Genomic DNA, 27,633 nt, shown 5'->3' on the forward strand with positions numbered 1-27,633 from the left:
TCCCTCTTTTTCTATCTGTCATGCTTCCTTCCGCAATTTGTATCTCCCTTTCTTATGCACTCTTCATGTGTCATTCCTTAACTTTGGCTTCTTATTTCAGCCATTTTTTTCTTTATTTATGTCCCTCCATCCCTAACCCATGTCTTTTTAGATGATTTAGATTTAGAAAAATGTCTTTGCCATTGTGTGTGTATCAGCCATGTGCCTCCATTACGACAAAACTCTGGAGACCATGTTTGAGGTTTTAAGTGTTTCCACTGTCATTGTAATTTAGTCAAAGAGTCCTTACTTTTGATCTAGTCTTGTAAAGCATCCCCTGGTAAATTTGATTTAAGATTCGTGGGAAAGATGGAACAGGAGATTTGACTACTGTGTTGCCACTGCGCCAGTAAAAGAGAGTTATACAGTTAATTCATCTACAATTGCAAAATCTCAAAAAAGCATTATTTGTCTGAGAGCATATTGCTCTGAATTCTTGTCTACCTTATAGATATTCTGTAAAACAGTAAGAGCAAGCTTTCACATAATAGAGCTGAATTCCTGTATTATTTAACACATCAATTCCACCATCAGAGTTACAGTATCATCTCCAGGGGCAGGTGAATGAGAGGGGAGCAGTTTTATCACAGCCAGTGGAGGTGCCTCATCAAAGGCCTCCTGGCCTGGCCTGCTCCCCTGGGGCATTGCCATCCTCCAGGAGACACATCAAACACATGAAAGAGCAACCTCCAGAGTCACACTCCTTTGCCTCCATCACAGCAGACCACGTTTATCATCATACCTGACTAGCAGTTATTTCCTATAACGTTTTTTGCTGAGGTTTTCTGAAATTGCCTCAGATTGTTTTGGGTTTGTTTAATTTGATCCATTTTTCAAGCAGCTTTAGATCCACAAAAGCATATTTAAATGTAGGAATAGTTTTAATTTTGATCGACTCAGTAAGCAGGACTTTATTCTTAGCAGGTTTGCCTCATCTGAATCAGAGGCGCCATTCAGCAAACCACAAAGAATATCATTCTTTGCGCTACACTTTAAAGTACTAAAGCTCAGATTTATTTTCCAGGCTATAGCCTGTTGGGCAAAAAAATAACAGCAACCCATTGCCGTTTCAACCACATAGCAAATTCATATGGACATTTTCTACGCTCCATAACATATTCTACCATATTCTCACCTGCAGTGCGCTTTCCCACTGCCAACTGTAGCAGACAGTATTCACAAGGAGGGGGGCACAGATGCAGCCATCTTGGAGGCAGTGGTGCATGCCAATGTCTGCCTGATGAGTTCACAGAAGAAGTAGTCCATCTTCCTTCTCTGTTATTTTATTTATTACTGCCTGTCGGAAAGGGGAACAGACACACACACACACACATGCCGAATACAGTGTGAGCATGCATGCACACAGGTAGGCAGAAGCACATTTTTATATAGTGTTGTTTCCCTTCTTATCTTCTTTGCCTTTCTCCAAAGCTCCTGTTTTTTTGTTCATCATTTTTGTCTCATAATGGTTATTCTTGTTTATCTACTCTACATACCCACTATTTATATGGCACGTCACTTAGGCTCATTACAGTTGCCTGAGGCTTTTAAACACATCTTTAAATAGTAGCACTGAAGCCTTCTGAGGATTAAGTGGAGATATAAGAACCCTGGCTGCCTGCGGTGGTATGCTTCTGCTTTGTGTTTGTCTTTTGTTTTGTCAATTTGAGATGAACTGCTTTGGCCCACTTGTGGTGGGGGCAATTAGGAGTGAACCCTTGGGCAGTTGCTGTTGAGGATTTCCGGATTTTCTCACTTGAGCAAACAGCACTACATTTCAAACACACACATGTACACAAACTGAAGCACACACAGTCAAAGGTAACGAGCACATAGGGGCAGCAGAGCACAGTGTTCAGGCCCTGGAGGTGTATTTATTTCAATGCTGCTTCTTGGTCTTTGTATGACACATTGCGTGTGAGAGGCTGTTGGTTCGCTGGGAGAGAAAAGAAGCCATTGGGCATTGTAGAGTCAAGAGACAAGGTATGGAGGAGAATGAGTGTGGTGTTTTGTAACTGCCTGGTAGCCCATGCTCACCGGAGCTCAGCAACACTCATTAAGCTCAGCTGCCTGTGCTGTAAAAGTTTGGGAGATTCAAACTGAAGACGACTACTATCCCTCCCCCTGCAGGCCAAAACAACCTCTGATTTAGACTATATCATCCTGGCTTCTTGCTGAGATGTAAATAAGTTTAGATTTTTGCTCACTGTTGTCTGGCTTCGGGAGGCAAAATATTGTTCTGTGGACGTTTTTCAGGGTGATGCTCTGCAATGCACTGTGCTGTAATGTGGAAGAGGTAAAATAACAGTTTACCCTTCCTCTGATTATGAAAATGCTTTTACATAATCAGAGAAACTACTGTACCTGTGAGTGTGCTCAGTCACCCATGTTAACGGGTATCTAGACCTGGATGATACCATTCAAAGGCAGCTCGACTTGCTGTGTAGTCTTAAGGATGTTATGCTGCTCATCTGAGAGGCTTTTTAATCATAGTGATGACAAACCAGGGAGTTTCTGGTATTTAATGTTTCTGAATGATTCACATCATAACGCCACGTTCTAAAAACTTATATTAAAAATACTGTGCTGCTGCTATTTCTGTTTTGCCGCTATTTCCACCAGCAGTCACAGAGAGATGTCAGTCTAGATGCAGTTGTTTTCAAACATGTTCACTCAGTTGAAGGAAAGTGTCAGGAATCCCAGCATTTACATTTTAATGCTTGACAAGACGGTCACGACAGAGAGATGCAAATGACAACGCTCACTCTCCTTCACAATATGCTGCTTGTCATTTTACAGCAAATATTGCCATTGTGGCTTCGGTATAACATCAACCGACCTCCTGAACCTTCAAAATGATTTTCATTTGAAATTACGTACGATTGTTCAAATGCTGGTGTGTGACATCTCTATGACATCCATAGGGAATCATTTACAGTATGTCCTGCAACATGTCTAAAACATATGCTGATGTAATAACCCTTCATACAGTGATTTTATATCAGCACTATTCACTCAGCCTGTCCTAGAGGAGTATAAGCAAGAGTCAAGAACAGGAAATTCCAACTTTACTTCAGGGTCAGAGTAAGGATTTCAATGGTACTTTAATGATGTTTTAGTGGTGCTCGTACTCTTACTAATATTATTTATCGGGCCAGCACTTTAACAGTACCCATTGGTTCTTTTTGTTATCTATAAGACAGAGTGGGGTGTGTGTGTGAGAGAGAGAGCGATCAAAGATGTCTAAATCCTATTTCAAATCAGAAACTTAGTGAGATAAACAGTTCAAGATAACTTTTATTTGGAAATCTATTTTCTTCATTTTTCTGAGCTGCAGGGCTCGTTTAATGTCTGGTTTTACCCATGCCTAGGTCAGAAATAATGTGCTGCTACATGGGGTTAAGACTCTGTTGATGTACAGTACCAATAGTAAATAGTTGTATATTACTGTATGCATCTATTTTGGTACGTACAGTAGTATCATTTCAAAAGGAGACCAAGTGTGGTTGAGGTGGACTGTGACATTAGTGTGCTGTGACGTTCTCCACAGAGGCCACCATGCTTAGCCGTTAGGGGCAATGTGTGCGTGGGCTGACTGTCCAACAGTGACACATCAGGGGAGAGTGTTTCTCTCTACCCTGCTTCCTGTCACATTTACACACACCAGCATCTCATCTGTCTCCCCGATATCCAGTCTTGCAGACTCTAGCTGCAGAAACTAAAGGTGGCTAACACTAGTTGATTTATTTATGAGGTGGGGTTCGATACTGGCTTTAGGTCTGTCTTTAAGGCTAGCCTCTTATAGTCTATTCTTATTGACAGCATTTGTGGTCCTCATTAATATTACATTTTGACATCCTGACAGATATGCATTCCCAGAGGATAGCAGCAAAATAAAGTTTTCTACCTCTCCAAAACATTCTCAGTACTTTCATCTGAACTTCGACAGAAAGTGAGCAGATGTTTCTGCTGAAACGGTGGCAGTGATTTTATGCTGTAGTTTAAAAGAATGTACCTTTGAGAGGCTTAACCAATCATTATGTGTAGAGAGGTTTGCAATTTCATCTTTGCTTTTTTTGTCATAAGTGCCTGAATCACTGCTAAATTGGTTCAGTGATTGTTTACCTTGAGCTTAAAGGTAGCTTTGATTTACCCGGTTTTGATCTAAAAGGTCAGGGCAGGCAAAAGGTATCTTGCTCAGGTGACAAGAGATAGAAGCCTCCTCTGCTGCTGGAGGTGGATCAGCACCACAAAAAAAATCAATAAGGATCATTGTGCAATAAATTATATTGCAGGAAATTAGAATGGCTTTGAGGTAAGAGTCTAACATTTCAGATGGCGGAAGAGATGCCCAGCGTTGAAGAGAATTATAAATAGACTGGATAAATTGATTAACATTATGTAATGCTTATTCAGTCGTGCATTTAGAGCTTTCCTTTTTATGTGGTTTTCTTACATGTAATTTAGAATGGGTACTCTGCTCTCTTAAATTATTCAGGCACACAGAAAACACACACACACACACACACACACACACACACACACACACACACACACACACACACACACACACACACACACCGCATCACCGTGATAGGTGATGCAGTCGTGAAGAGTCACTGGTGATGACTGTCACTTGTGGTCCCATGGGTGGCTCAGTGGTCAGAGATTGGGATGTAACAGAGGAAGACTATTATTGTGATCTACTCAATTATTTATCTATGAAAGAACTCAATACCCAGAGCGAGAGAGAGAACTTTGGGTTGACATGAAGCATGGCTGTCATATGCCCAGGCACAGATAAAATGTCTATTCAAATTATAACTCTCTCACTCTTGTAAATTAATAGAGCAAAGAATCCACAGTTTTTACAAAGGCAGCAAGTTATGTTGTGAAGTAGTTTTTAACGTCATTGATTGCATTCTTGGATACAAGATAAAACAGGACATCTTATTTGTGGTACATTCCATTTTAAGTCTGCAAAAAGTAAAAAGAAAGCACACCACAGCTTGTACAAAAGGGCCTGTGAACATCAGTCGTAACATTTCCACACTGTTTAAAGGTACCATCTCTTGATTGCTCGCCTATTGTCCAGAGGCGCGCCAGTGCTTATCTCACCTGGCCACCACACTTTGTACCTACCCCATTCGACTCAATTGACAGTGGAGTGTATCTTTTGGAGATAGCATCGCCAACCAGCCAAGCTCTGTGGTGGGAACAAAACACTGCTTTTTATTTTAACCAAACTTGAGCCAAACATATCTCTGGTTATTCCATGCACCTCGCCCCCACCATCAACTCTAGCACCTATTCACTAAGTGGATTGCTGCATTGTAACCTCATAAACATTCCCAAAAAATGAGGAGCAGTCATAAATGTAACTGCCAGAGAAGGCATTTTTTATCCCATGTTGTGTTTACATACCAGCAGAACCACCTTTGATGGGATTAGAATCACTAAAGATGTGCTTTAGCTGGCCTGGGAAGCTGCTAGCAGGGAGAATGTGCAGGGATTTATGCATTTTTGATGCAGCGTGGGGAGGAGTGGAACTCTGAAAAGGCTGCATGACCTACTTAGAGAGCCGTGGAATTCAGACGACTCGTCATGCCACAAAAAGAGAAAAATCTTTCTCTCATTCTCTGTATGTGTGTGTCAGAGAGATGTATGCAAAGTGTGCTCTTTCACATGTTCTTTCCTCCCTGCTGGTGCCTGTGTGCGAGGGACAACACACGCGCACACACACACACACACACACACACACACACACACACACACACACACACACACACACACACACACACACACACACAGAGTAAATTCATCAGAGTGTTTCTTTTTTATTTTATTCATTTCTCTCTTTACTTTGCATTAGCGTGTGTATCCTGCTCCATGGGCTGCATGTTATTTTAAGCCTTTCTAGCTGTTTTATTTAAAAGCCTCTGTAATGAAGAGCCTCCTGACATCCTGCAACACTTCTGTCTACAGTCCACTGAGATGACATCTGGCTGGCCATAGACATGTACACACACACACACACACACACACACACACACAGACATTCACGTTCACTTTTATCCACACAACACCCAACAGCTTCTCCCTCTGCCCCCATCTAAGGGAAAAATGCAATTTTCTTTGCGACATGGCCTTGTACACAAATTAATTTTCCTTTGCAGTCTAGCCCCTTCTCCCCTCCTCTCTCCATCACCTCCTCTCTCCCTCTCTTTCTTGGTAGCTATGGCAACACAGTGCTGTACGTCAGCTTCTCAAACAAGACTGTATTGTCCGATCGCTCGTGCTGTCAACTTCCTGCTTTACCATCACCTTAAAGAGAGAGAGAGAGAGAGAGAGAGAGAGAGAGACTTTCTTATTGCTTCTATGTCTCTCCAGTCACCTCTATACAGGTCAGTCAATAAGCGATTAATTAGAAACGACAAGTACTCACAGTCACTGCCTTCAACTGGAGTGTTTATTTGGCCCGGAAATTAGCTATTGTGAGACAAGAGTCGACCACCTGGTTGCTGTGTGTGTGTGTGTGTGTGTGTGTGTGTGTGTGTGTGTGTGTGTGTGTGTGTGTGTGTGTGTGTGTGTGTGTGTGTGTGTGTGTGTGTGTGTGTGTGTGTGTGTGTGTGTGTGTGTGTGTGTGTGTGTGTGTGTGTGTGTGTGTGTGTGTGTGTGTGTGTGTGGTGTGCGGTGTGCTTGTAGCTCCTGGTGATTGATGATTGTTTGTGGACACTTTTGGCATGGCCCCCAGCCTGGTTAAATATGGGCTGGTTGATGAAACCCAGGGTGCATGGTGTGTGTGTGCATGTGTTGGTGACAGTGGACCTTCCCAGTTAACGTGAAGCACTGCTGGTCCAAAACAGGCACACACACACAGATTAATTATTGGATGTTCAACGAATATAAAGTTGCTATGAGGTGCAAAGTGGTTTGGGGGCTTTGTAAATTTGTAAAATATAGATGTTTTTTTTCAGCAAATTTCCCCTGTTTTTAAGAAATAGATAATATTACTACTCATCTTGAACTGTATGCGTTTCCCTGTATCTTTTCATTTCACTTGGATGTCATTATCCATTTTTCTTCAACAGCTACTCTGCAATCCTGCATTCTCTCCTGTCACTGACTATTTAATCAATTTTCAGCTAATGTTAATGATTGATAAGCACATTTGCTTGCCATGTTATTTCAGTCCACTCTTTCAAAGCATCCTTTGAAAAATACGGTTAGGTGATTAACTAAGACATTAATTGGATTGAGCAGAAAACTGCAACGTTAACATCCAGAGAAGATGTGTTAATGATGCAATGCTTACAGCCATGACCCTTAATAACTTTAAACCTCCTGGAGCTGAGAGGAGAGAGAAAGTGAGAGAGAGGGGAAAGGGATGAATGAGAGGTGGGAAGTGATTGGAGAGAAAAAGAGGGCAACGGGTGATACAGAGGAAGAGAGGTGCAAGTAACTGTGAGACAGAGAAAGAGTGTGAATGGCAGAATGAGGGAAAGAATGATGATGTTGATGGCATAGAGAAAGAAGTAGTGGATAGGGAAAGAGGACGTGAGGTTTAAAGAATGAAAGAGAGATCCTAAATCCAAACAGAGACTTGGCCAGGATTCCTGGGAGGCGGCGATCTGCTGTAACAAGATTGATGTGCGTGGACAGAAGAATCCCCAGGCTGCAGAGAGGGACAGGCTGAACTGTGCTCTGCTCTATCCTGCTTAGTACACACACACACACAGGCCTCCGTGCACCCACTCACCCAATATGACATTCTTTTATCCACTTCCACAGTCTGCAATGCCTACACTTCCCATACTCCCATCTGTCTTGTGTGGAGCGACAACAGGTCCTGCACTGCTCTCTGCCTTGTCATAAAGCTTGTCAATAGATGGTCCTCCTAACTTGGAGAAGGATGAGTAATCTGCCAGTGTTTGTCCTTTCAGACCTGACTAAATGTCAACAGCAATATCTGCCTTTTTCCGCTCTCTAAATGGCAGTTATTACTGTAGATAACCAATAGTAGAAAGGACTACCAGCAATGTCACCTGAACACACAAGCGCAAACGTGACTTGTGTGATGATTGGGGTGGGAAAAGTGCCCTTCTAGAAGACAATGTCAAAGTGAATCTAAAATAAACTCCCATTGTGCGTTGCATGTTAGAAATTAATAAAGACATTAAAATGATTGACAGGTGAAGTCACAGCAAAACAAAGTGTGGGACCAAGTGCGGTGCTTCCTGTTTTTCTCCTATCAATTAACCACGATCCTCTTCAACCTTCAGGGAATTGATTTTCCTGCATGTATCAAAAGTAGTTCACTAGTCACGAAGCCTGCATCTTAGGCTGTGAAACCAGCTGGATAATTTCTTCTGTCGCTCAACATAACTCGATGATGTCAACAGGGTTATCTCGACATAGGCCATACATTTATAACAGAAAATCCGCATTACAACCTGGGAGGATGGAGTTTGAAAGGCATGTATTTTTACCAGGCAAGGAAGGTCTAATGAGATACCTTATCAAGTTACTTGGGAATTGTACGATCCAGTTTTTTGGAGCTTAACATATACTACAGATTCACTGACAAGACATCTTTGCAGTTTCAATTTTGTGCATTTTGAGCATCTGTGTAACGTGATCCAGCTTTATGGAAGGACCTGAAGACGTTACCTGTTCAGTCCAATAACAATTGCTCACCATACATACATCCAAAAAAATGTGCGTGGTGTGCAACCCACTGAATATGCGTAGCAGTCTTCATCCCATCATGTGCCTCGCCTGGGTGTGCTGGTGAATGGTGCGTACCATAGCGGTGATGTCATTCAAACAAAAAATTACTTTTCTGGACTTTGGCAAAAGTTAAACTCCTATGGCTGTGGTGTAATAATTGACCACGCTTATAGCTGGAGGTGTCCCATCATCAGTTTTACGGACATAAAACTGAGCACACAATGAGGGTGGCATCAATTTTCTCATCTAACTCTGAACAAGAATGCAAATAAGTGTATTTCCCCAATTGTGCAGCTGTTCTTTTTAAATAGCAAGAGTTATTATATGCAATCATACAAACGCTCTATAACACACTTGTTCCTGTACCACATATTAGCCTTAATGAACTGAACAGCTAGAAGCACTGTCTCCAACCAAGGTGACAGACACAGGGCAGTATCTTGCAAGCTTAGACACACACGCACACACACACACACCAACCTCCTTCACTCTTGGTGAATTATCATTCCATGCCACTCAGCTCCTGCTCTATTGGGCATCTGAGCTGATGCAGGCCATCAGCTCAGGGCTTTCTGTATGTTTCAACTACAATATTAAATGTTTTTTCATGTCTCTTTCCTCCTAACCTAGACGTGACTATTGGTCCCTACTCTTGCAGACAGCATTATATGAGGTAAACAGACTGAAGAAGGCTTAAAAAAGTGGAGGCAGGGACTTTTAAATTTAAATTCTTTGAAAGCGGCGGTAGGCAATATCCAGCAGGAATTGTATATTTATGCCTGAGAGTTTATGTAAAGATTGCGAAGAGGAGAGAGGGAAATGGAGAGAGAAGCGATAGATGGGATCGAAACTTGCATACAGTTGATGTCCATAAAGCTTTAATATTCCTAATTAACAAGAAATATATGGAGAATTTTATATGCTCCCTCATTATTCAGTTTATAGGCTGCTTCAGTTGAAGAAAACTCAAACGTAATCTTACAAGTATCTTCAGGGGGAGCAATTTTTCATTTTGAGTTCATTTGGGATTGTGCTGTCGGTGATAAAACATAGGAAAAGTTTTTATGAGGAATGCCTAGAGTCAAAATCGACCGTGGTGCATTTTGTAGCAGCAGATACCGTGATTCCCCAAATCAAGAAGACAGAAGAAGAATTATTAACTGACTTGGAGAAATTCCTGTCTTTTCTCTCTCTGCAGCAGCACTGGCCACCTGCATACCACCAAACTGACTCATTTACGACTGTACCATTAACCAAATTCATCCTCTTTTGTCCTCTCTCTTTCTCTTTTTCCTGTCCTGCTTTGCTGGATTCATCCATGGGCGAGAGTGGAGCACCTTGGGGACCAAGAAACAATTAACTTGATAATGGGCTCTCTCCCTCTCTCTTTCTTCTTCCCACTTCCCACGTCTTTTATCATTCACTGGTTAGCAGATACAGATTGTTAGTAAAGTAATACATGACATTTATTGGGCCCTTGTTTTCAAATTCTGGGCAGGTATGAAAACTACCTTCCTCTTGTCAGGCCAGTTATCATTGGTGCAGGAAATACAACAAAAACAATACAACAGGCTTTACCATCCATAGAGCAACACTGCCAGCTTTACTAAAAACAACAGAACCAATCAAACGTATGTGCTCCTAGAGTGCTTATAGAAATCCAAGCTTCGGTGCTGACAAAATAGCCCCTCCTCCCAAACAGAAAACAGCTGACATGAACACATTTCACACTGAAAAATTGAGTGGAAACAAATGGCAAGCCCGTTACATAGGCCTTTTTTCATGGAAGACATTTTGGCATTGGTGTAAATAATACAATTAATGATGGTTAAATTCCATTTAGCTGCTACGATTTTAGGGTCCTGGAATGTGCGTGTTGGCTCACTGTCACACCGGCATGGCTTACTGGGACACTTGAATAGTAGCCATTGTTATTAGTAACACCTGGGCTTTTCCTACTATGACACCTCATAAGGCCTACAATCAGGTGATTAATAGCTGCAATCCATGCAAATCTCCATACAGTTTAAACCTAACTAAGAATGTACTTATTTTTTACTTGATTTTGTATATCGCTTCAAATGCTCCTCTCCTCACTGTCCGGTGTCTCCGTAGGGACTGATTGGCTCGTTTCAGCGGGATTACACTTTGGTTTGTCCCCATGACTGGTTAGCGCAACGTTTTCCAGCTGTTGTCAGGCCTTGTCAAAAGCACAACAACCTGTAATAGGCTTAACACAGCGTCTGCTTCCTGCACAGCACAGATTGCTAATAAAGGTGCAATGTGTTCTCTATGATTTTAGTACCACTGGCCAATTTGAGCTTATCTCTGATTTGCGAGTGAGTCGATGTGTGCGTGGTAACGTGAGTGCATTTATCTGTGATTGCGTTTTGGCGTGCATTTGCTGAAGGGTGATAATTTATCTAGTGTATGTGTATTTGTGTTTGAGATTAAGCATGAGATGTGTGTGTGTGTGTGTGTGTGTGAGGAGACAGAAAGTGAAAAAGAGAGAAAGAGACTTGTCACCATCGAAGAGGCTTCCAACATGCCATCATGGTTATCCTGGTGGCCATCTGAGCTCTCCAGAAAGCGAGGGCTAGATTGAGTGCAATAACAAGAGCCAGGCTGCAGGGAGAGAGGGAGAGAGGGAGAGAGGAGGCGATGGAGGGCAAACAGCCATCAGCTTGAGCAGCCCAGTCAGTCTGTCGCAGTGGATTTTAAAGGCCACTCTCTCCACAGACAAGTGGTGGGTTTCCTCAATTTCTTTTTTCTCGGAGTTGCAGGTATGCAATGTGAAGGGAGCAGATTCAATACAACAACTCCATCATTCCTTCCCGCTCTCAATTTTACTTCATCCACTCTCTCTCAATCAATCTGTACTCTCCTCCTATACTCCGGGGCCCGCTGTCTAAATGTTACCACAAGGAGCCCTGATGCTTGCTGCATACGCAACTCGGCTTCATCCCTGCCTCATCTTCCTCCCTTTCTCCCCTTCTTGCCATTTCTTTTTCACTTAAAGCTCTGGCGGTTGCTTTTTACATTGGTTCCTTAAGTCTTGTGAATTACCTGTCAGCCATATCGTTGTGGTCATTTAGAAAGAGAAAGAAAAGGCATCGTGGGTAATATGGGACCTCTCAGTTACCACAGGGCTCATTGATGGGGAACAAATAGCTCTATATCTTAAAGATCTCATGCCTCTGTGAGGAAGGATGGTAGCAGCCAAGATGAGGCTGCCCCTGCTGTGTGAGAAATTCAGTCAGCTCCCGGGAATTGTTGACCTTAATTGACAGGTGAATGACCCCAGTGAACTCTAGGGAACCATCTTTATCCAATTATTGTTACAATAGTCAAACATGCTACAGTTAAATTGCCTTTACAGTGAAGTAGCAAAACTTTACTAAACTGTAGCAGACGGACTCACATACTCACCACCAACCCCTCCTTCGTTCTTCCTCTGCCCACAGTAGCTGGTATTGACAGCCATGACAGAGTTTAGAGGATTAGTTGGGTTTGTACATGGGGAAATAGATAATCTCCTTTAGATCTGACCTATTGGCTACACTCCGCTAACTCTATAGGGCTTTATAATGCCAAGCATATGTTTTAGCAATCGCTGGATTCTGTCTGGCTTGTATTTTCTCTCCTCGCTTGGAGATGTGGAAGTAATTCAATGAAGAGCACAAGCAGGAGACAGATGTGTCCATTAGAGGAGACCAGCTTTTTTCTTTTTCTTTTTTTTGCATCTGCTACACTGCTGCTGCATGGATGCTCAAAACGCCAGGATGGGTGTACTCATGTGTACCTGGGAATGCTTTGAAAGGGGACTTCAACAGTGATAGCGCTGTATGTTTCTGTTGACAGTGCAAAGATGGAAATTGGGGCATTGCGGTGCGTACAATTGAAAGGATTTACACTGTCAAATGTTTGTGGCTCCTGGAAGTATTGTTATATTTTATTATTTATTGTCTGTCATACTTTTATAGGCATATTGTAGAGAGACTACAAGTACAAGAAGGAATATTTTTCTCTGTTCGAAGTTTATTCATTTTTTTTGTGGGTGGTATCTCTGGGATGTTTTGTCTCTCTTATTCTGTTCAAGGTGTTTTGAGGTTTCCTAGAGAAATATTCTTGTTATGTATGTATCCTCAGTGAAGCATTACAGTAAAATCTACTGACTACGGACTGAAAAAGAATTCTAGCAAAGCCGAGGATGGAAGTTGCATAAAATCCATTTATTGGATGGAGATATGTAATGTTACCACACACTTCATGTTCAAACATAATATATATGTATATGCAGCTATAATATATATACACAGTCCACTACTGTGCGTAAATGACATCACATTAGCTTAACGGATGAGCGACAACATGCACACACCCTGCACCGTGTAAAGACACATTTCCCGTGGTGGGAATCTTGAGGATTTTGTTCTCAGTAATCACCTGTGCTGTTGGCCTTGTCATGAATAAACGCAGTGTGTGAAGAGCAGATTACTTCTGACATCAGGCTCTTCCCTCCCTATTTCTCTCCCTCTCTTACATCCTCACACATTGATGTGTGCGCACAGTATTGGGCCTCAGGTTGCTGATTTGGGTGCAGTAATTTGCCATTAGACAAGGGACAGGTGCAGCTGCCTCTGTTTGCGGCGCTAACAAGGCATTTCATCATGGTTAGCTCCAGCCTGGTGCCCTGATCAGCTCTTGTTCTTGTCACAACATCACACACGTGTGCACGCCTAAGAGCACACAGAGATGCACTCGCACACATATAGTCTCTACAGGGTTGTTACACATAGTGCTGGTCAGAATGGAGGATTTGGGTTAAAAAGCCCACATTGCCTTGTAAAGTGTAGGACAGGCTCCAGGTATGCCAGGGAGGGCAGGCTAATTTATGTCAGGAAATAAGGTAATTGTCAGCTAGTCCTTAGGTCTGAGTAATGGATAAGCCTTAAAAGACTGTGACAAAAATGTGACCCACGTATTCATAATGTGACATTTGTGTATGTGTTTTAAAACTGTATTTTTAACCGATGAGAACGATGGATCTACGACTGCTCTTTGTCTACTTGAGCCGTTTAAACTTGGATAAAAACAGTTCTCAAACTTTGAGGATTTTGGATGTGCGTTTTAATCCTCTATTGTGACTTCATATTGCTGAAATGTGCTTTGAAGTTTCAGAAAAAAGGGGCATTGATGTATACTGACCTTTAAAAGATATACTGCTTTCCAAGACGTTACAGAATTTTGATTAAAACTATATAATGAATGCAAAACATCTCCTGGGACATCAGATAATGGGTACAAAAAATGCAGTTTTATTCTGACATTCCAGGGCAGCTGGTTCTTCACATTTAGCTTAATTGAGTGTGATTTATCAGTAGCACGATAACAGTGGGCTAATGTCATAATGTAATGATAAATCAATAAGGATGTATCTCTGTAGCTTTGTGTAAAGGTCAGAGTAGGAAAAAGAGGTAATGGAGACGAGTGGATTGAGGATTTCAAATAAACTCCTCCTTGGCCAGCTGTCCCATCAGTAATATCATCTAAATGGTAAGGGTGGTGGTGCAAACTCACTGCACTTAAATGTCAAGCTAATGCAGAGACATTTTGCAAAAATAAAAACTGCAATACAGCCTGAATATTGTAATAAGTCTGTAAAGCCAGAGATGGAAGTAAACCTCAAGTCGGATTCCAGTGTGTGCATGAACGGCAGAGTATCATGCTGTGGTCACACAGTAAATTTTCTGTTTATAGATCTTCAGCATTAGACAGAGTTATATGCCTCCCTTGAGTTTCCATCTCCAGGTTCTTCCCCCATCAGCCCTCACCCCACCAACTCGCACACACACACACACACACACACACACACCTTCCTTGGCCGTCTCCCAAGGCGGTCAAACAGATTACTACGGGCGTTAACCCCATCGATCTGCTCCAAATGGCCTCCAAATGCCAGGAATTAGATTTCAGACTGGGGAAGAGGGAAATAAAGTGCTGTAGTATTTCTTGCTGCTTGACTTCCAAGTGTAGCTATGCCTTCCTCTTTGTATCAGTTTTTCCTCAGAACCTGAAAATGTTTTTCAGGACAGTTATATTTGTGGAAAATGTCAATGTAAGATATAACCTTTAACCTTTACCCAAACCTCTCAGTGACACATTGACACATGTCTTAGCACTGTTGAAGAAGGGTATGCAAGAGTAAAGACTTAAGGACATAAACAGAGGTAGAGGGAGCAGCTTATGTAGGCTACTGGGAAAAAATGGCAAAAGGAGATCTCAAGATTTAAGTTATAATCAATAAATAATAACCTTAGAATTGATATTTAAATGCATTGTCTCCATAACTGATGGACTGTAAATATGCAGGGCGCTGTGCAGGTCCTGAATCAATCTCATAGTCATGAATTACTCCATTGTGGGGTTATAATGGAGGGCAGGTTTATAAGACTGGTTGACTCAGCTGTATTAGAGTGGGCTTAATGTCAGGCTAATACCCCTTCACTCCTGTCTCTCTCTTCCTCTATTCAACTGCTTGTTTTACCCACCATCACCTTCACCATCTCCATGCCTCTGTGTTCTTGTGTCCCATTATATTCCGCTGCCTCTCTCCGCCCTATCCCGCTTTGTCAATCTGGCATTAAGCTTTACAGAGTCTCCGTAGCCGACTAAGTATTGATTAATGTCTCAGTGGTTGTGCTACCTAATGAGAGACTAAATATAACCATCCCTGCACCGGCCCTGCCTTGGCCTCCTCCCTCATCTAGCGCACAAAGTGTGGATGGTTACATTGTTGGCATGACAACAAACCGGTCAAGGCTCTGTGAGCAGTCACAACAGATTGTGTGCATGTGTGCCCAGCAAAAGTAGGAGAGGATGAATGAAGCAGGGGGGATGAACAGAGAACAAGAGAAAAAAAGAACGAGGTGGCTTAACTTGAAACTGCTTTTCTTTCTTACCTTTTCTCTTTTGCTATATTACCTCCTCCTTAAAAAAGCTACAGGCTCTAATTTTGTGGATTTTTAATTACTTACTGCGACTACAATTGAGTGATTCCATAGTCATTTGAGAAAATTACATATATGATTAGAGCTGACACGATTAGTTAAAGAACTGATTAGACAGCCGAAAGAAAAATAATTGGCAATTATGTTGATAATCGATAAATTGTTTAAGTCATTTATCTAGCAAAACTGCCAGACAATGTTTTGTTCTAGTTCCTTCAATTTTAGGATTTGCTGCTTTTCTTTGTCTTCTGTCTCAGGAAACTGAGGATATTTGGGCTTTGGACTGCTGATATGACAAAACAAACAGTCTGAAGATGTTACCTTAGGCTTTAGGAAATGAGATTGGAATCTTTAACTATTTTCTGATATTCTGAAGACTAAATCATAAATTGATTAAGAAGATGAAAAGAATGCTTAATGGTTAGCTGCAGCTCTCTATATGGCCTTTGGTTCATTCTCACTCCTCATTGGAAAACTGTTTTTTTTAAACTTCAAGCAAAGCTGTTTTGTAGAGTCTTAAAAGAAAAACCGAGGTTTTCCTCAGGTCAAAGTTTATCACATGACAAATATGGAAACACCTTGTTAGACAGTGTGGTCACAGACAACCCGATTTTGGCTTAAAATCACTTGTATGTCCACTTACACACATGCGCGCACACACAGACAGCCAAATGCTTTTTATTTGCTGCAGAGGGAGTGAAGAACATAAGCATTCTTTACCACCTACGCTACATTGTCACTCTCCGTAATAAATCAGCTTAAACCTGCAATATCACCAAGCTCTATTGTACTCACATTGACAAGTTTAGTTGCCCACATTTCTTCTCTGTTGCATGGTAACCAATTGAGAGTCACAATTCAACAACCCACCTTGTTATGGCCAGCTGGAGAGAAATGAATGATAAGAGTATGCAAATAGGATATCTTCTTTAATAGCCTGCTGTTTTATTCAGCTGTGTGGCCAGGATAAGGAATCCCCACTGTGTCTAATCACATCTTCTCCCTCTCATTTCACCTGAGGCATATCCGCAATCAGTCTATTTTTGACTGGCATACATTGTTCTCTACTGGCATGAATGTATGTGCGCCAGGGAAAACTGTGTGTTTACCAGTAATTGGTCTTCTGCTTCAAAAAGTGGAAGGCATTCACACACAAAGAGCCTGATGACTTAAATCTCAGCACATGATTAAATCTGACTGTGGAGGGGTGAGCGCAGTGCAGGAAGATGGCTATAGCAGCTCGTGTGTGTTATACAGCAAATACATTTAGAGAAGATCATCCTCCTCTTGAAGAGACAAGAGAAGAAGATGCAAACACGTCTCAACCCTGCAGGCAGAACACCTGCTGTGCTCTTAATAATGTTACCAACAGATCACAACAGAAAGTCCTACATGTCTGGTTAGGAGCCCCATTCCTCCACATTTGATTTTCAGTTCTTAAATCTGCGCTGTGGACGGCCGGCTGTGATGTTGTTCAGTAGGAAATCTCATTCAGTTGCCGGCTGATGGCTAACAAGGTCAAATAACTCCTCAGATGAGATGGACTATGTCAGAAGGCACAAACACACACACCACCTGCCATTCAGTCAGTCAGTCCATCTATCTGTCAGCCGCACACAGGAACACATCCTGGACTGAGTAGCAGTAATAGAGGACTTGGGTGGAGGGGCTGTGGGGAGCGGTGTTTACTGCTGATAGGAATATCATTGCAAACTGTGGAAATCAAGGAATCACAGCAAAACCAGTTAGCCAACTCATGTAGCAATCAATAGGAACCTACGCAGTTTTTTTTCCTCCTCTACACTCATTTCTCTCACTCTCTTTTTCTCTTTCATGCAACCTTTTCCTCTGGTTGCTATAGTGATGTGAAATGGCTGCATTCTGCGGTACTGGATCAGAGCGGGGGCCTGCTGTTGCATCATGCGAGATACATTGTTTTACATGCTGGTTTCAAAACATACACACACACACACACACACACACACACACACACACACACCAACAAGACTGCAATTACGGTATGTTATAGGCACATGCACATAGCATGTGTCTATAACATTATCTAAATGTCATATAGTTTTTCATGACTGATAAACCAGTGCGTATGCTCTTTTTTTGGCACAGCAGTCTTTCTTGTATAGTTGGTCATTATTGATTCATTGACTGACTGATTGATTCATAGAACAGGGTATCGAGTATTTCCTTATGTGTTTGACTGCCATTTCAAACTATCATGCATCTTGTAAGCCTGATTCTACTGGTATAAAAGAACACAAATAATCTATTATTTATCCCCTCTAGTTGTTGCAGTGAAGCACAAAGTCTGTTTGTTTAGATTTAGGATTCAGACAAGGTAGAATCAACATTGGGATTCTTGTCTTGTGTGCTAGCTACATGGTAGCCCAAAATTGGCTAGAATGTTTTCTGTAATTTTAACCTCCCTTTCTTCTCCCTCTCTTCATCTCGAACCACTTGCTATTTCTTCCTCCCTGTTTTTGCAACAAAAACTAATTAAAATGTTGTGTCTCTGTCTATTTTCCACCTTTATCCCCACTCTCACCTCCCCCTTCACCTCTGTGTCTGCAGTGTGACAACGCCAAGGGGCTGAGGGCCTTCTTTGATGCCATATGCTACGGTCCCAAACACCTGATGATCTTCGGCGGTGTCTGTCCCTCTGTGACTTCCATCATCGCAGAGTCCTTGGAGGGCTGGAATTTGGTGCAGGTAGGTTTGCACTGTGTATATCATCATGCGTGTGTGTGTATGTGGTATATTGTGAAAATGAACAGTGTTCATGAACCCTGGATGCTGCACTTCCATGGCAGCTTTTGGGTATAATAGTATCAAGTAGACATGTTTTACCTACTTATACATGGTAGAAGGTTTCTTCTTGTCTCTGTGTTGCTATCAGAAAATCTGAATTTGCTACTTTCCAAAAAATCTTGTCCCTCAGAACTGGTGTGCAGATACGTCCAAGGATTTCATAGGGGTCCCAACTCATGGCTTAATCCTTCATTAACCTTGCCAGGGTGAATGTCTAATTGGCATTGCTCTAATCTGTAGAATTCTCCCTCATTTTACAGTTGGAGACAGAGTCAAAATGACGCACATTGTATAGTATCACTTGAAATCAGTGGTTAAAATGTGAGCTCAACTTTCACTAAGCACTTGGACTTATATATAAAGGAAAGCAGACAGACTCCTCCTCATACTGAAATATAGCTGAAAATGTGTTTTTGAGATGTTTTGGCATGCGCTAATAAAAGTGTTACCACTCCAGTTGATGTTACCTTCTAGACATTCATATAATAGATTTTACCATTCAATTATACTCTTGCTTGGTAAATGGCATTTGCTGCCATTAACCTAGCTTTATGATTGCCCACAGTAGACATTAAGCACCACTCATTCTTGCATCTGGTAAACTTTTGACCCCCTGAGTTATTGCCTATAGTTTGTCTGACTATGTACTGTACAGCAGTACCAAAGAGGGGAAAAGCCTCCCTCCGAAGAACACATTCCATTTTGCTGCGAACCCGACAAAGGTTATCGGGCACAGATAAGAAAGGATTGACGCTTGCGCTTGGAAGAGATAGCATAATTAAAGAGGCCACATTTTGAATTGAATGTCACATAATGTGATATGTTTCTTCTGCACACAATTTCTCTGAATCTGCTGCTTTTCATGTTCCTTTTTGCTCGTTGTCTTGTCAGGGTCACTCAAGAGTGAAACGATCAGCAGGATGAGGGAATAAGAGGATGAGCAATTTTTTTTGTTTCTGTGTTCACTTTCTCTCGATGGTAATGATCTCAGTATAGAAAGAGGGTTTGAAGCCATAGCTGAACTGAAGTGCTGCTAAGTATTTTTCTAGGTGGTGTTTGTGTGTGTGTGTGTGTGTGTGTGTGTGTGTGTGTGTTTGCTCGCTCTCTTTTCTATTTATTGGCTTGTTTGGCAGTGATTACCTGTGAGAAGTGCAGTAGCAATCTTCTGCTCTGCAGAACACTCTGGTTGGTACAATGTGTTCCCCAGAGAACTTTACCAACTAGGCTCCTTTCGCTATTTATGCACAGACCAACGGCAACAAATTCATGCCAGTCTGATCCCAAATACGCACTGAGACGCTGCCTGATTATTGCACAAAAGGTGAATGGCTGAGACAAGACCAAGAATGTACCTATGTTTAAAGAAGATGCCTTAAGAACACATACTTTCTACTCAGTGCCAAGGGTATCAGTTGTCGCTTTTGCCAGAAGCAGGCCAGCAGTCATGTAGGTAGGCCATTCTAAGATATTTTCTAATCAGCTCTCCAATAGACACCCACTTTAACATGGTGATGGACGGTTAACAAAGTCTTTAAAATCATCTAAGACATATTTACCATTATTTGTGGCATGCAGATTGTTATATTTCTGGTGTGGTACAACATCTAAAGCTTAATTTAGTGTTTTCTGAGATGCAAGATGTCTTTGCAGACTTGAGTTACATCCTTATCAGAGTGTGACTCACCAAGCAGCTATAATGTGCACTGGAAACCTGCAGAAAGACACGTCAGTGGATGTAAATAACACACCAGTTAGCTTTTGTTTCTTCTATGGAGCATAAATGCACCATAAGGTGGAAGCTGTGTGTTTAGTTATCATGCATCAAGCTTGCGTGCTTGCACTTGCCAGCTTGATTGCTGGCCTGAGCCTCTCTGCTCCACCTCTGAGCCCACAGCATTCATGCATTCCTATTAATGCTGTTAATTGATTAAAAATAATTAACTAATTAATTACACAATTTGCTGTAATTAAGCGCAAGAAATCACATTTTTTTTTCCTTCAGACTAAAACTTGTGTTAATCAATATTTGAATGTAATTTCACAGAATGAATGTAGAATTAACACAAATATTCAATTTCTTTTCTCCCGTGATCTACTAATTTCCAATAAAACCATCAAGGCTTCAAAACTGACTGTCAGGTTGAAAGGCATGTTTCTTTTATGCACTAACATAGATAATAACAAGGTGTCTATGTTTATGTTCCAGCTGAATTTCTAAACTGTCAAGGCTATTAAAATTAGCTTATAAGACACTCATCTACTATATGCACTAAAAACGTAGCACCTCCATAGCACATGCATCTAAACACTGCCTGAGACAAACCACAGGTTGCAGTTCTATCTATTATCTCTTATTCCACAGTTCTCTGAGTGTACAGGGTTCTCATGTAGGCTGAATGAACGGAGAGCCACACCCACTTGACAGACACGCACACATAGACACCAACAGGGATCCACTGGAGACGCAAGGTTTCACATGTGTCAACAATATAGCCGAAAAAAACCCAACAGATTACAAAATTAAGGCGTTAATTTTGACACCACTACTTTTTACTGAATATGTGTGTTTGTATATAGCTTGCATGTGTGTGAATCTGTATGTGCAATCATATATATGTGAATGAAAGTGTTTGTATGCAGTGTGTGCACTTGTGTTTTGTCTTTTTTTTTTTAATGAGAGAAAGGCAACTCTCACGCTTTGACAGCAGCTGTGGTGGGAGGTAGTTAGCCATTGCTCCAAGCTAGAATAACACTTTTGTCTAAATAAGGGAATGAAGAGAGAGATTGAAGGGAAGGGCATGAGAAGAAGAGAAATCTTTCATGAAACAAGAGGAGCAGTGAAAGGAAAGTAGAAATGATTGGAAGTTTTGAATCCTGTACCCCACAATGTTTATCATACAACATCAAACTACTACTTCTGTCATCCTGCATATGTATTACCCAGTCCTGGCACACCATCTGCAAGACTTGCGTAAATGTGGAAGGAACTGGCAAATTTTCCATGGTGATTTTATAGGCCAGGCTCCACAAGCTCATCATTTCCTTCACAAAACAGGGAGCTCGCAAATACTATCTACAGTAGAGATAGTGGAGAGAAAAACCACTACTGGAAAAAGCTTAATCATATGCGCATAAAAATAGCTTTCAATCAGTGTTGATGCCTAATGAAGTCAGCTTTGAAAGACTCAGCAAAAATAAACTCCCACCTCTTCATTACGCTGTATGCACACACTTGAATGCAGCAAACTGTCATTAGGCTAGTTTAAGGTAGCCTTGCTAGTTTGTCTTTTTGCACTGTTACCTGCGAGGCAGCTGAATTTGCAAGATGACATTACACGAGAATCCATCCTGCCATGCTTCAAGTTATGTGCTTGGACCAGTGGTTCGGACCAGTCAGGATAAGCAATGGTTGAGGTTCAAAAATAATAATGGCAGCTTCTAAAGAGGTTAGCGCAGATGCTGCTAAAGCATCAGTTACATCTGACCTGGAGACTTTTTCTTCACAGAAAGAGCAAAGACCAGCTCTTTTTTCCCCAACTGGCTTCGGCTAGAGCATTAACTACATTATATGGTTCGTTGATCTGATTGGTTGAAGTTAGCCTGTGTTACATGTTGATTGACAGACGGTTCATCCAGTCAACAGCCAAGTATTATTTTGAATGGTCCTACCCCTTTACAAACATTTTTTATACTAACTTCCCAGATGGTTCTGTGGAACAAATCATCTGGCGTGCCATGTGACTTCTACTGTAGAAGAGGGTAAAACTCCAAACAAAGGGAAAATACAGTAAAGCTTGATAAACAGTCAGCCATGTTTCTTTATATCTCTATTTACTTTTGACAAATTGTGATTTGTGTGAACAATGCAAAAATCATTAAGAGAGACACATTTAAGAATGCCTTCAATATAAATTTCTTTTTTCTCTTTCTGTAGTAGTAATAGTTGTATTATCACATTGTTTTTGCTCTGTCAGTGAAAGTGACTCCAATGTTTGGCTTCAGAAATATCAGATAATGAGGAGAGTGCCGTCCACTGCAAACATGGTAAAAAGACAGCAGTCATCATTTTTAGTAATGACTTCCTACTGAAAAGTGTCCATTATAAAAAAAAAAAAGTAAATAAAACCTCAAAAAACTCAAAGCCCATGTGGTTATAAGATAACAATTTAATAATAGTGATCAGCCACATACAGAGGGCATGCCATACTGAGCGGTTTTCCAGCTGTTTATTGTAACCTCTGTATGTACTGTACGCGTATACCTGTTTGTGACACTCTGATTTATACTCATGTCTTGTGATGCTCTTGAAGTGGCATGTTTGTCGACCTCCTTCCCTGAGCAGCTCTGCTTGGCTCTGTACTTAAACTACACTGCAGTACTGTACATGTGCTAAAATGACTGCCCAAGCAAATTAAAATGGTGGATAAGAATGCTACCAGGGCCAATGGACAGATGGTGCGCAGTGGATTGAGGGAAAGATGGAGGAATAGACAGACTGTAGCAGGCATAGACTGTAATAGCATAAAATTAAATTTCAAAGAAACAGGGTAAGATGCAGCTGTGAGTGAGTTAGTCAGCTGCCATCACCCACAAATGCCACTGATTGCAGTGTTTTTATTTCTGCAAGACAATGAACGTTGAACCCATCCTTTTGGCAGCCATCTTGGTCCGTGATTAATCTTGTGTTCTCCACACCATGATATCATATAGTTCCAGAAAGCATTTGGCGAGGTTTGTAAATACTTGCTGGCACAGGTATCTGAACCCAGTCAACATGCTGCACTCTCTTGCACTCTCTTTATCCTTTTTTTTTATTTTTTTTTTTACGACTTATAAAGTCCTTTTCCTCTCCACAGCAGTGGTGTAAATGGCTCACTGAGCGCCAGGAAATAGCCCCAACCCAGCCTCTCTCTAGTTGCTGGCCCCTCCTTGCTCGCCAATTAGGTCTATCAGTGGTGGCAGTGTTCATTTTCAGCCACGTCGAGTGTGTAATGAAAAATTATGCTTCACGATCATTTTGCCTCTTGTAATTTGGAAGACAAGAAGAAGAAGACAAGAGAGTGTTATTCCTACAAAATTGATCATTTGTAGGAGTCCAACGGGTTTTTTTCTGTCATGGGAGTTTCTTCTGTACTGCGAGAGTACAGAAAAGAGGCAATTTCTTTTTTTACTTTTGAGTTTGTATGGGAAAATGAGAGATTATTGATGCACAATGTACATGCATTATAAAGTTTTTGGAAAAAACAGGCTCCTTAACTTGTGTCTCTATGATGTGGTTTCGATATTTCCAGGTGTCCTGTGCTTCAATGTGAAGCTTGCAAAACTTTAGCACCAACTCTCTGATTCATTCATTTTTCAGGCAAAAAGGAAAAAGTGGATGTGACGCATCAAGGTATTACAGTCAAGAGTTGGACATAGAGCTAATATTTACCTGTATATGAAGCCCATTTTTCTTCTGCACTTGCTGTATTGATCGTCAGTGCTTCATTAAAGCAGGCAATTTAGGGACAGGAAAGTTGCATCCTTGCCTCCTTTCAGTGCAGAATTCTCTTTTTTTGAAGCCTCCACCAACTCTTTAGGGTCTTCTTTTTCCCATTTTCTTCCTCTCACTCTCCCTGAGTGCTACACTGGGTTCTTCAATAAAACATGTGATGCCTAGCTCTGCAGTATTCTGCCTCACTTACGTCAAATCCTCCTGTGTACCGTATCAATATTTCATGACTTCCAAAGTTTAGGCTAAAATCTCAGAGTTCGAGGGCAAGGATAGTGTGAGCATCACAATAGATCATCATATATCAACATTATGGGTAAAGGTAAGGCTCACTTCTTTGTGCTGTGTGTGCTGGTTTTGCCCTGTTGGCAACTAAAGGTTATAAAATATCAATTGTCCCCCAAAAGTTAAATGACTCTCCAAAGCCATTCATAGTTGGTTGTTTGTGTGTTTACAAAGGTGTTTAATTTCTCACCCCTTCATCTTTCCCTCTGAAAGTTTGACTTAGGACAAGACCATAAGGAAAAGACAGGATGCTTGACGGCCCTGACACACCAGCCAGTGTTGGGCCATCGGTCTACGTCCCTAGTTTTTGCGACGAGTCCCATACCTTCCACACAGCCCGTTGTCTGCAGTTTTTCGGCCAATTGAGCATGCTGAGTTGGCAGAGCCCATCGGTGAGAGAGATCACTGTTTGGCACAAGAAGAGAAACGAAGGTCATGAGGCCATCTGTGATGAGCAAGAGTGTTGTGAAAATGTTAGGCAAATGCTGCTTCTGCTTTGTTGATGGTTTGTCTATCCACAGTCCTAGGTCCTTAGGTCTCTCTTTTTAAATGACTTTGGTTGCTTGCTGTTATGGAGAGTTATTTCCACACACAACGTACATGCCAGCTGGTTGTTAGCGTTAGCCTCAGCGGTGTGTTCAAATGCAACTTTTTGGACCAGACACAGGTGATGTGATGCAAGCAACAGGTGGCTCCTGTTGCATCTTGTTAGTTGATGTTGGTTTGGTGTGACAGGCCTCTTGAGAGCAGCAGACCCAAGGGAAACCTAAATCTGTGTCACTGTTGATTCTAAATGGGCAGAGACTTGATTTTGTTATGGTGTCCATATTTCGTGCTAGAACAATTCAACATCCCTTTTATGGGCTGTAAATTACATTTCAGATTTCTGGAACAGACTACAGATGAAGTTGAACAAGGTGAATGTTGACATTTAGAGCAAAGCTAATTTGACGATAAACAAACCTGCTGCATAGATAGAAAATAGGAAGACTTCCTCACAGTTTTCTCATTGGGTCTATCACAATTCCTCTCTTTAATCGCTGTAGCCAAAGAAGACGCAGAAAGAGACTGAAGAAAATATTAATTATATGCCATACTGTGCGTTAATCAGACTTTTTTTGGTCATGAATGCTGCCAGCACTTGTGGAATACATCACCATATACTGTAAAGCTGAGCTCTCGCATGCTGTTGTACCTATTCACGGTGCCGAATGCACGCCATTTGACAGGAAACACAGTAATTAGCTAATTAGCAACATTTGTTGGATAAAAGTTGTTAATGGGCTGCAACTGTTGGTGTCCCATATTGAATAAACATGTCAGTTCATAGACACTCAATAAGAACACGATCTTTGACAGAACATCTTTCTGTTTCTGTTCATCCCAAGGAAGTAGAAACAACAAATGGAAACAGTTTCTCATTCTTTCTTTTTACCACTGACACGTCTCTTTGACACCAAGGTCTATGAGACACATTCAAAAGGAATACAAGATGAATACGTGCTGAATTCCACCCCTGCATTCGAGTACTATCATTCCCCCAGTAGTTTCTGAAAGAGTGTAACTAAAAAGAAAATCAGTGTGTCATACTCATGGCACTAATGATGGTGCAGGACTTGCCAGCCACCTGCAACAATAAGCAAACTAGACAATAATAGTTTGAGCTTGTTTTGGATGTTTTACACAGGAACTATATCATACATACCCATCTTGTCTAGATTGTAAGATATGTTTTTTCGCCCCCCCAAATCCTGGTTCTTTTAACCTTTCTCTCTTTCCTCTTTGGGGGCTATCAGCCTTTAACATTCCTTGTTCAGACGCATGTCTTGATCATCTTGTGGCCCCTTACATTTATTTTGTGACCCAGTTCAGGGGTTCTGACCCCCAACTTACATGGTGACACTGCGTAATAAACATAGTAGTTCCATGTTTTTTTTTTACAGTGATGTGCTTGCTAATGCAGATTGCACTGTTGCCCTGTTGCAATGCGCTGTTCAAGTAAGTTTATTCTGTTTAGATGATTTTGAGCATGTTCATGTCTGTACAGGTCATGTTGAAACCTGAGTGATTTAATTTCTTATTCCACTAACGTCTGAATAAGCTTCTAATCAGCATCACAGCACCATGTTGCCAGTGAGCTCTTACAAAACCCCAAAAGGCTGCTTCTACCCTGCCCATCTTCATCTCCTCTGATTTTTCCCAATATATGGACAATTTAGAATCACAGGGCCTGGTATCTCATCGACCCAAAAATTGTGCTGGAAACGGGCTTCTCTGAGGCGGGTATTAGGACGATCCTTTGAAACTATGTCAAAAACAAGGGCAGACTCGCAGAGCAATGGGACATCAAAGAGGACCCGGCTCCATTACAATCCATTAAAACCATAACGGCTGCTTGGAAAGAGTGAAGCTTAGAGGATCGATAAGGGGCAGTTAAACTGTCTGACACAGCTCACTAATATCTGAAACATCAACTCCCATTCAGAGAGAGAGAGGGAGACGGAGGAAGAGAGAGAGGGTGGAAAAAGAGAGGGAGAGAAAGATGATGAGGACAAACTTAGTGGGTGAGAGAGAGGAAATGGAAAGAGAGAAACACTCTTGAGATCATTAGAGTGCTCTCCATCCTTTCCATTGCTCCTCCTTGTCTTCCTTCAATCACCCCTCCCTGCTGTACAGTATACAAATACAGTAATGATATAACCTGATTTGCCCAATAGATTGGCCTATAAGATAATTCAAACCTTATACACACACAACACACATAAATACACATTACATGGGAGGATAAGCACCATCGAGAAATGCTAGTAAAAGCAGTATTTCCAAAAAGTTACCTTTTAAATGTTTTTTCACCATCATGTAGCATAGTACAGTAAAATTCAAGATTCAAGATGTTTATTTGTCATGTGCACAGTAAGAACACGATGGTGACGCTGAGCAATGAAATTATTACTTTGTTCGTTTCCCTCCACATAGACACAAGAATAAAAAATAGAAAAACAATTGTAAATATAAAAAAAGGGGGCAAAATGCCACTCAATAGTACTTCTGATGGCTGTATCTACCTTAATTGTACCAACCACACATGCCTGGACTATTTAGTATAGTGAATTGTGTCCATATTGAACTGATGGAAGTGTTTTGTGTGACAAACAACAGATCAAGGCAGAAATGCTTGAACCTCCACCTCCTTACTTGATTAAATTCCTTTTCCTCTTTGTCACTCTTCTATGTCTCTCTCTCTCTCCTCCCACG

At 41.4% G+C, this 27,633-nt stretch overlaps 1 protein-coding gene across 1 annotated transcript in view; it reads left to right on the forward strand.

Annotated features, from left to right (window-relative positions):
• The window catches only part of gabbr2 (gamma-aminobutyric acid (GABA) B receptor, 2), a 172,353-nt gene that overhangs the window by 28,056 nt on the left and 116,664 nt on the right, over nt 1–27,633 (forward strand). The window contains exon 2 of the mRNA XM_070846971.1: nt 18,366–18,503. Coding sequence (XP_070703072.1) covers nt 18,366–18,503 — 138 coding nt within the window. The remainder of the gene's footprint in view (nt 1–18,365; nt 18,504–27,633) is intronic.

The sequence above is a fragment of the Pempheris klunzingeri genome, chromosome 16, assembly GCF_042242105.1.
Source record: "Pempheris klunzingeri isolate RE-2024b chromosome 16, fPemKlu1.hap1, whole genome shotgun sequence".
Taxonomy (NCBI): Eukaryota; Metazoa; Chordata; class Actinopteri; order Acropomatiformes; family Pempheridae; genus Pempheris; species Pempheris klunzingeri.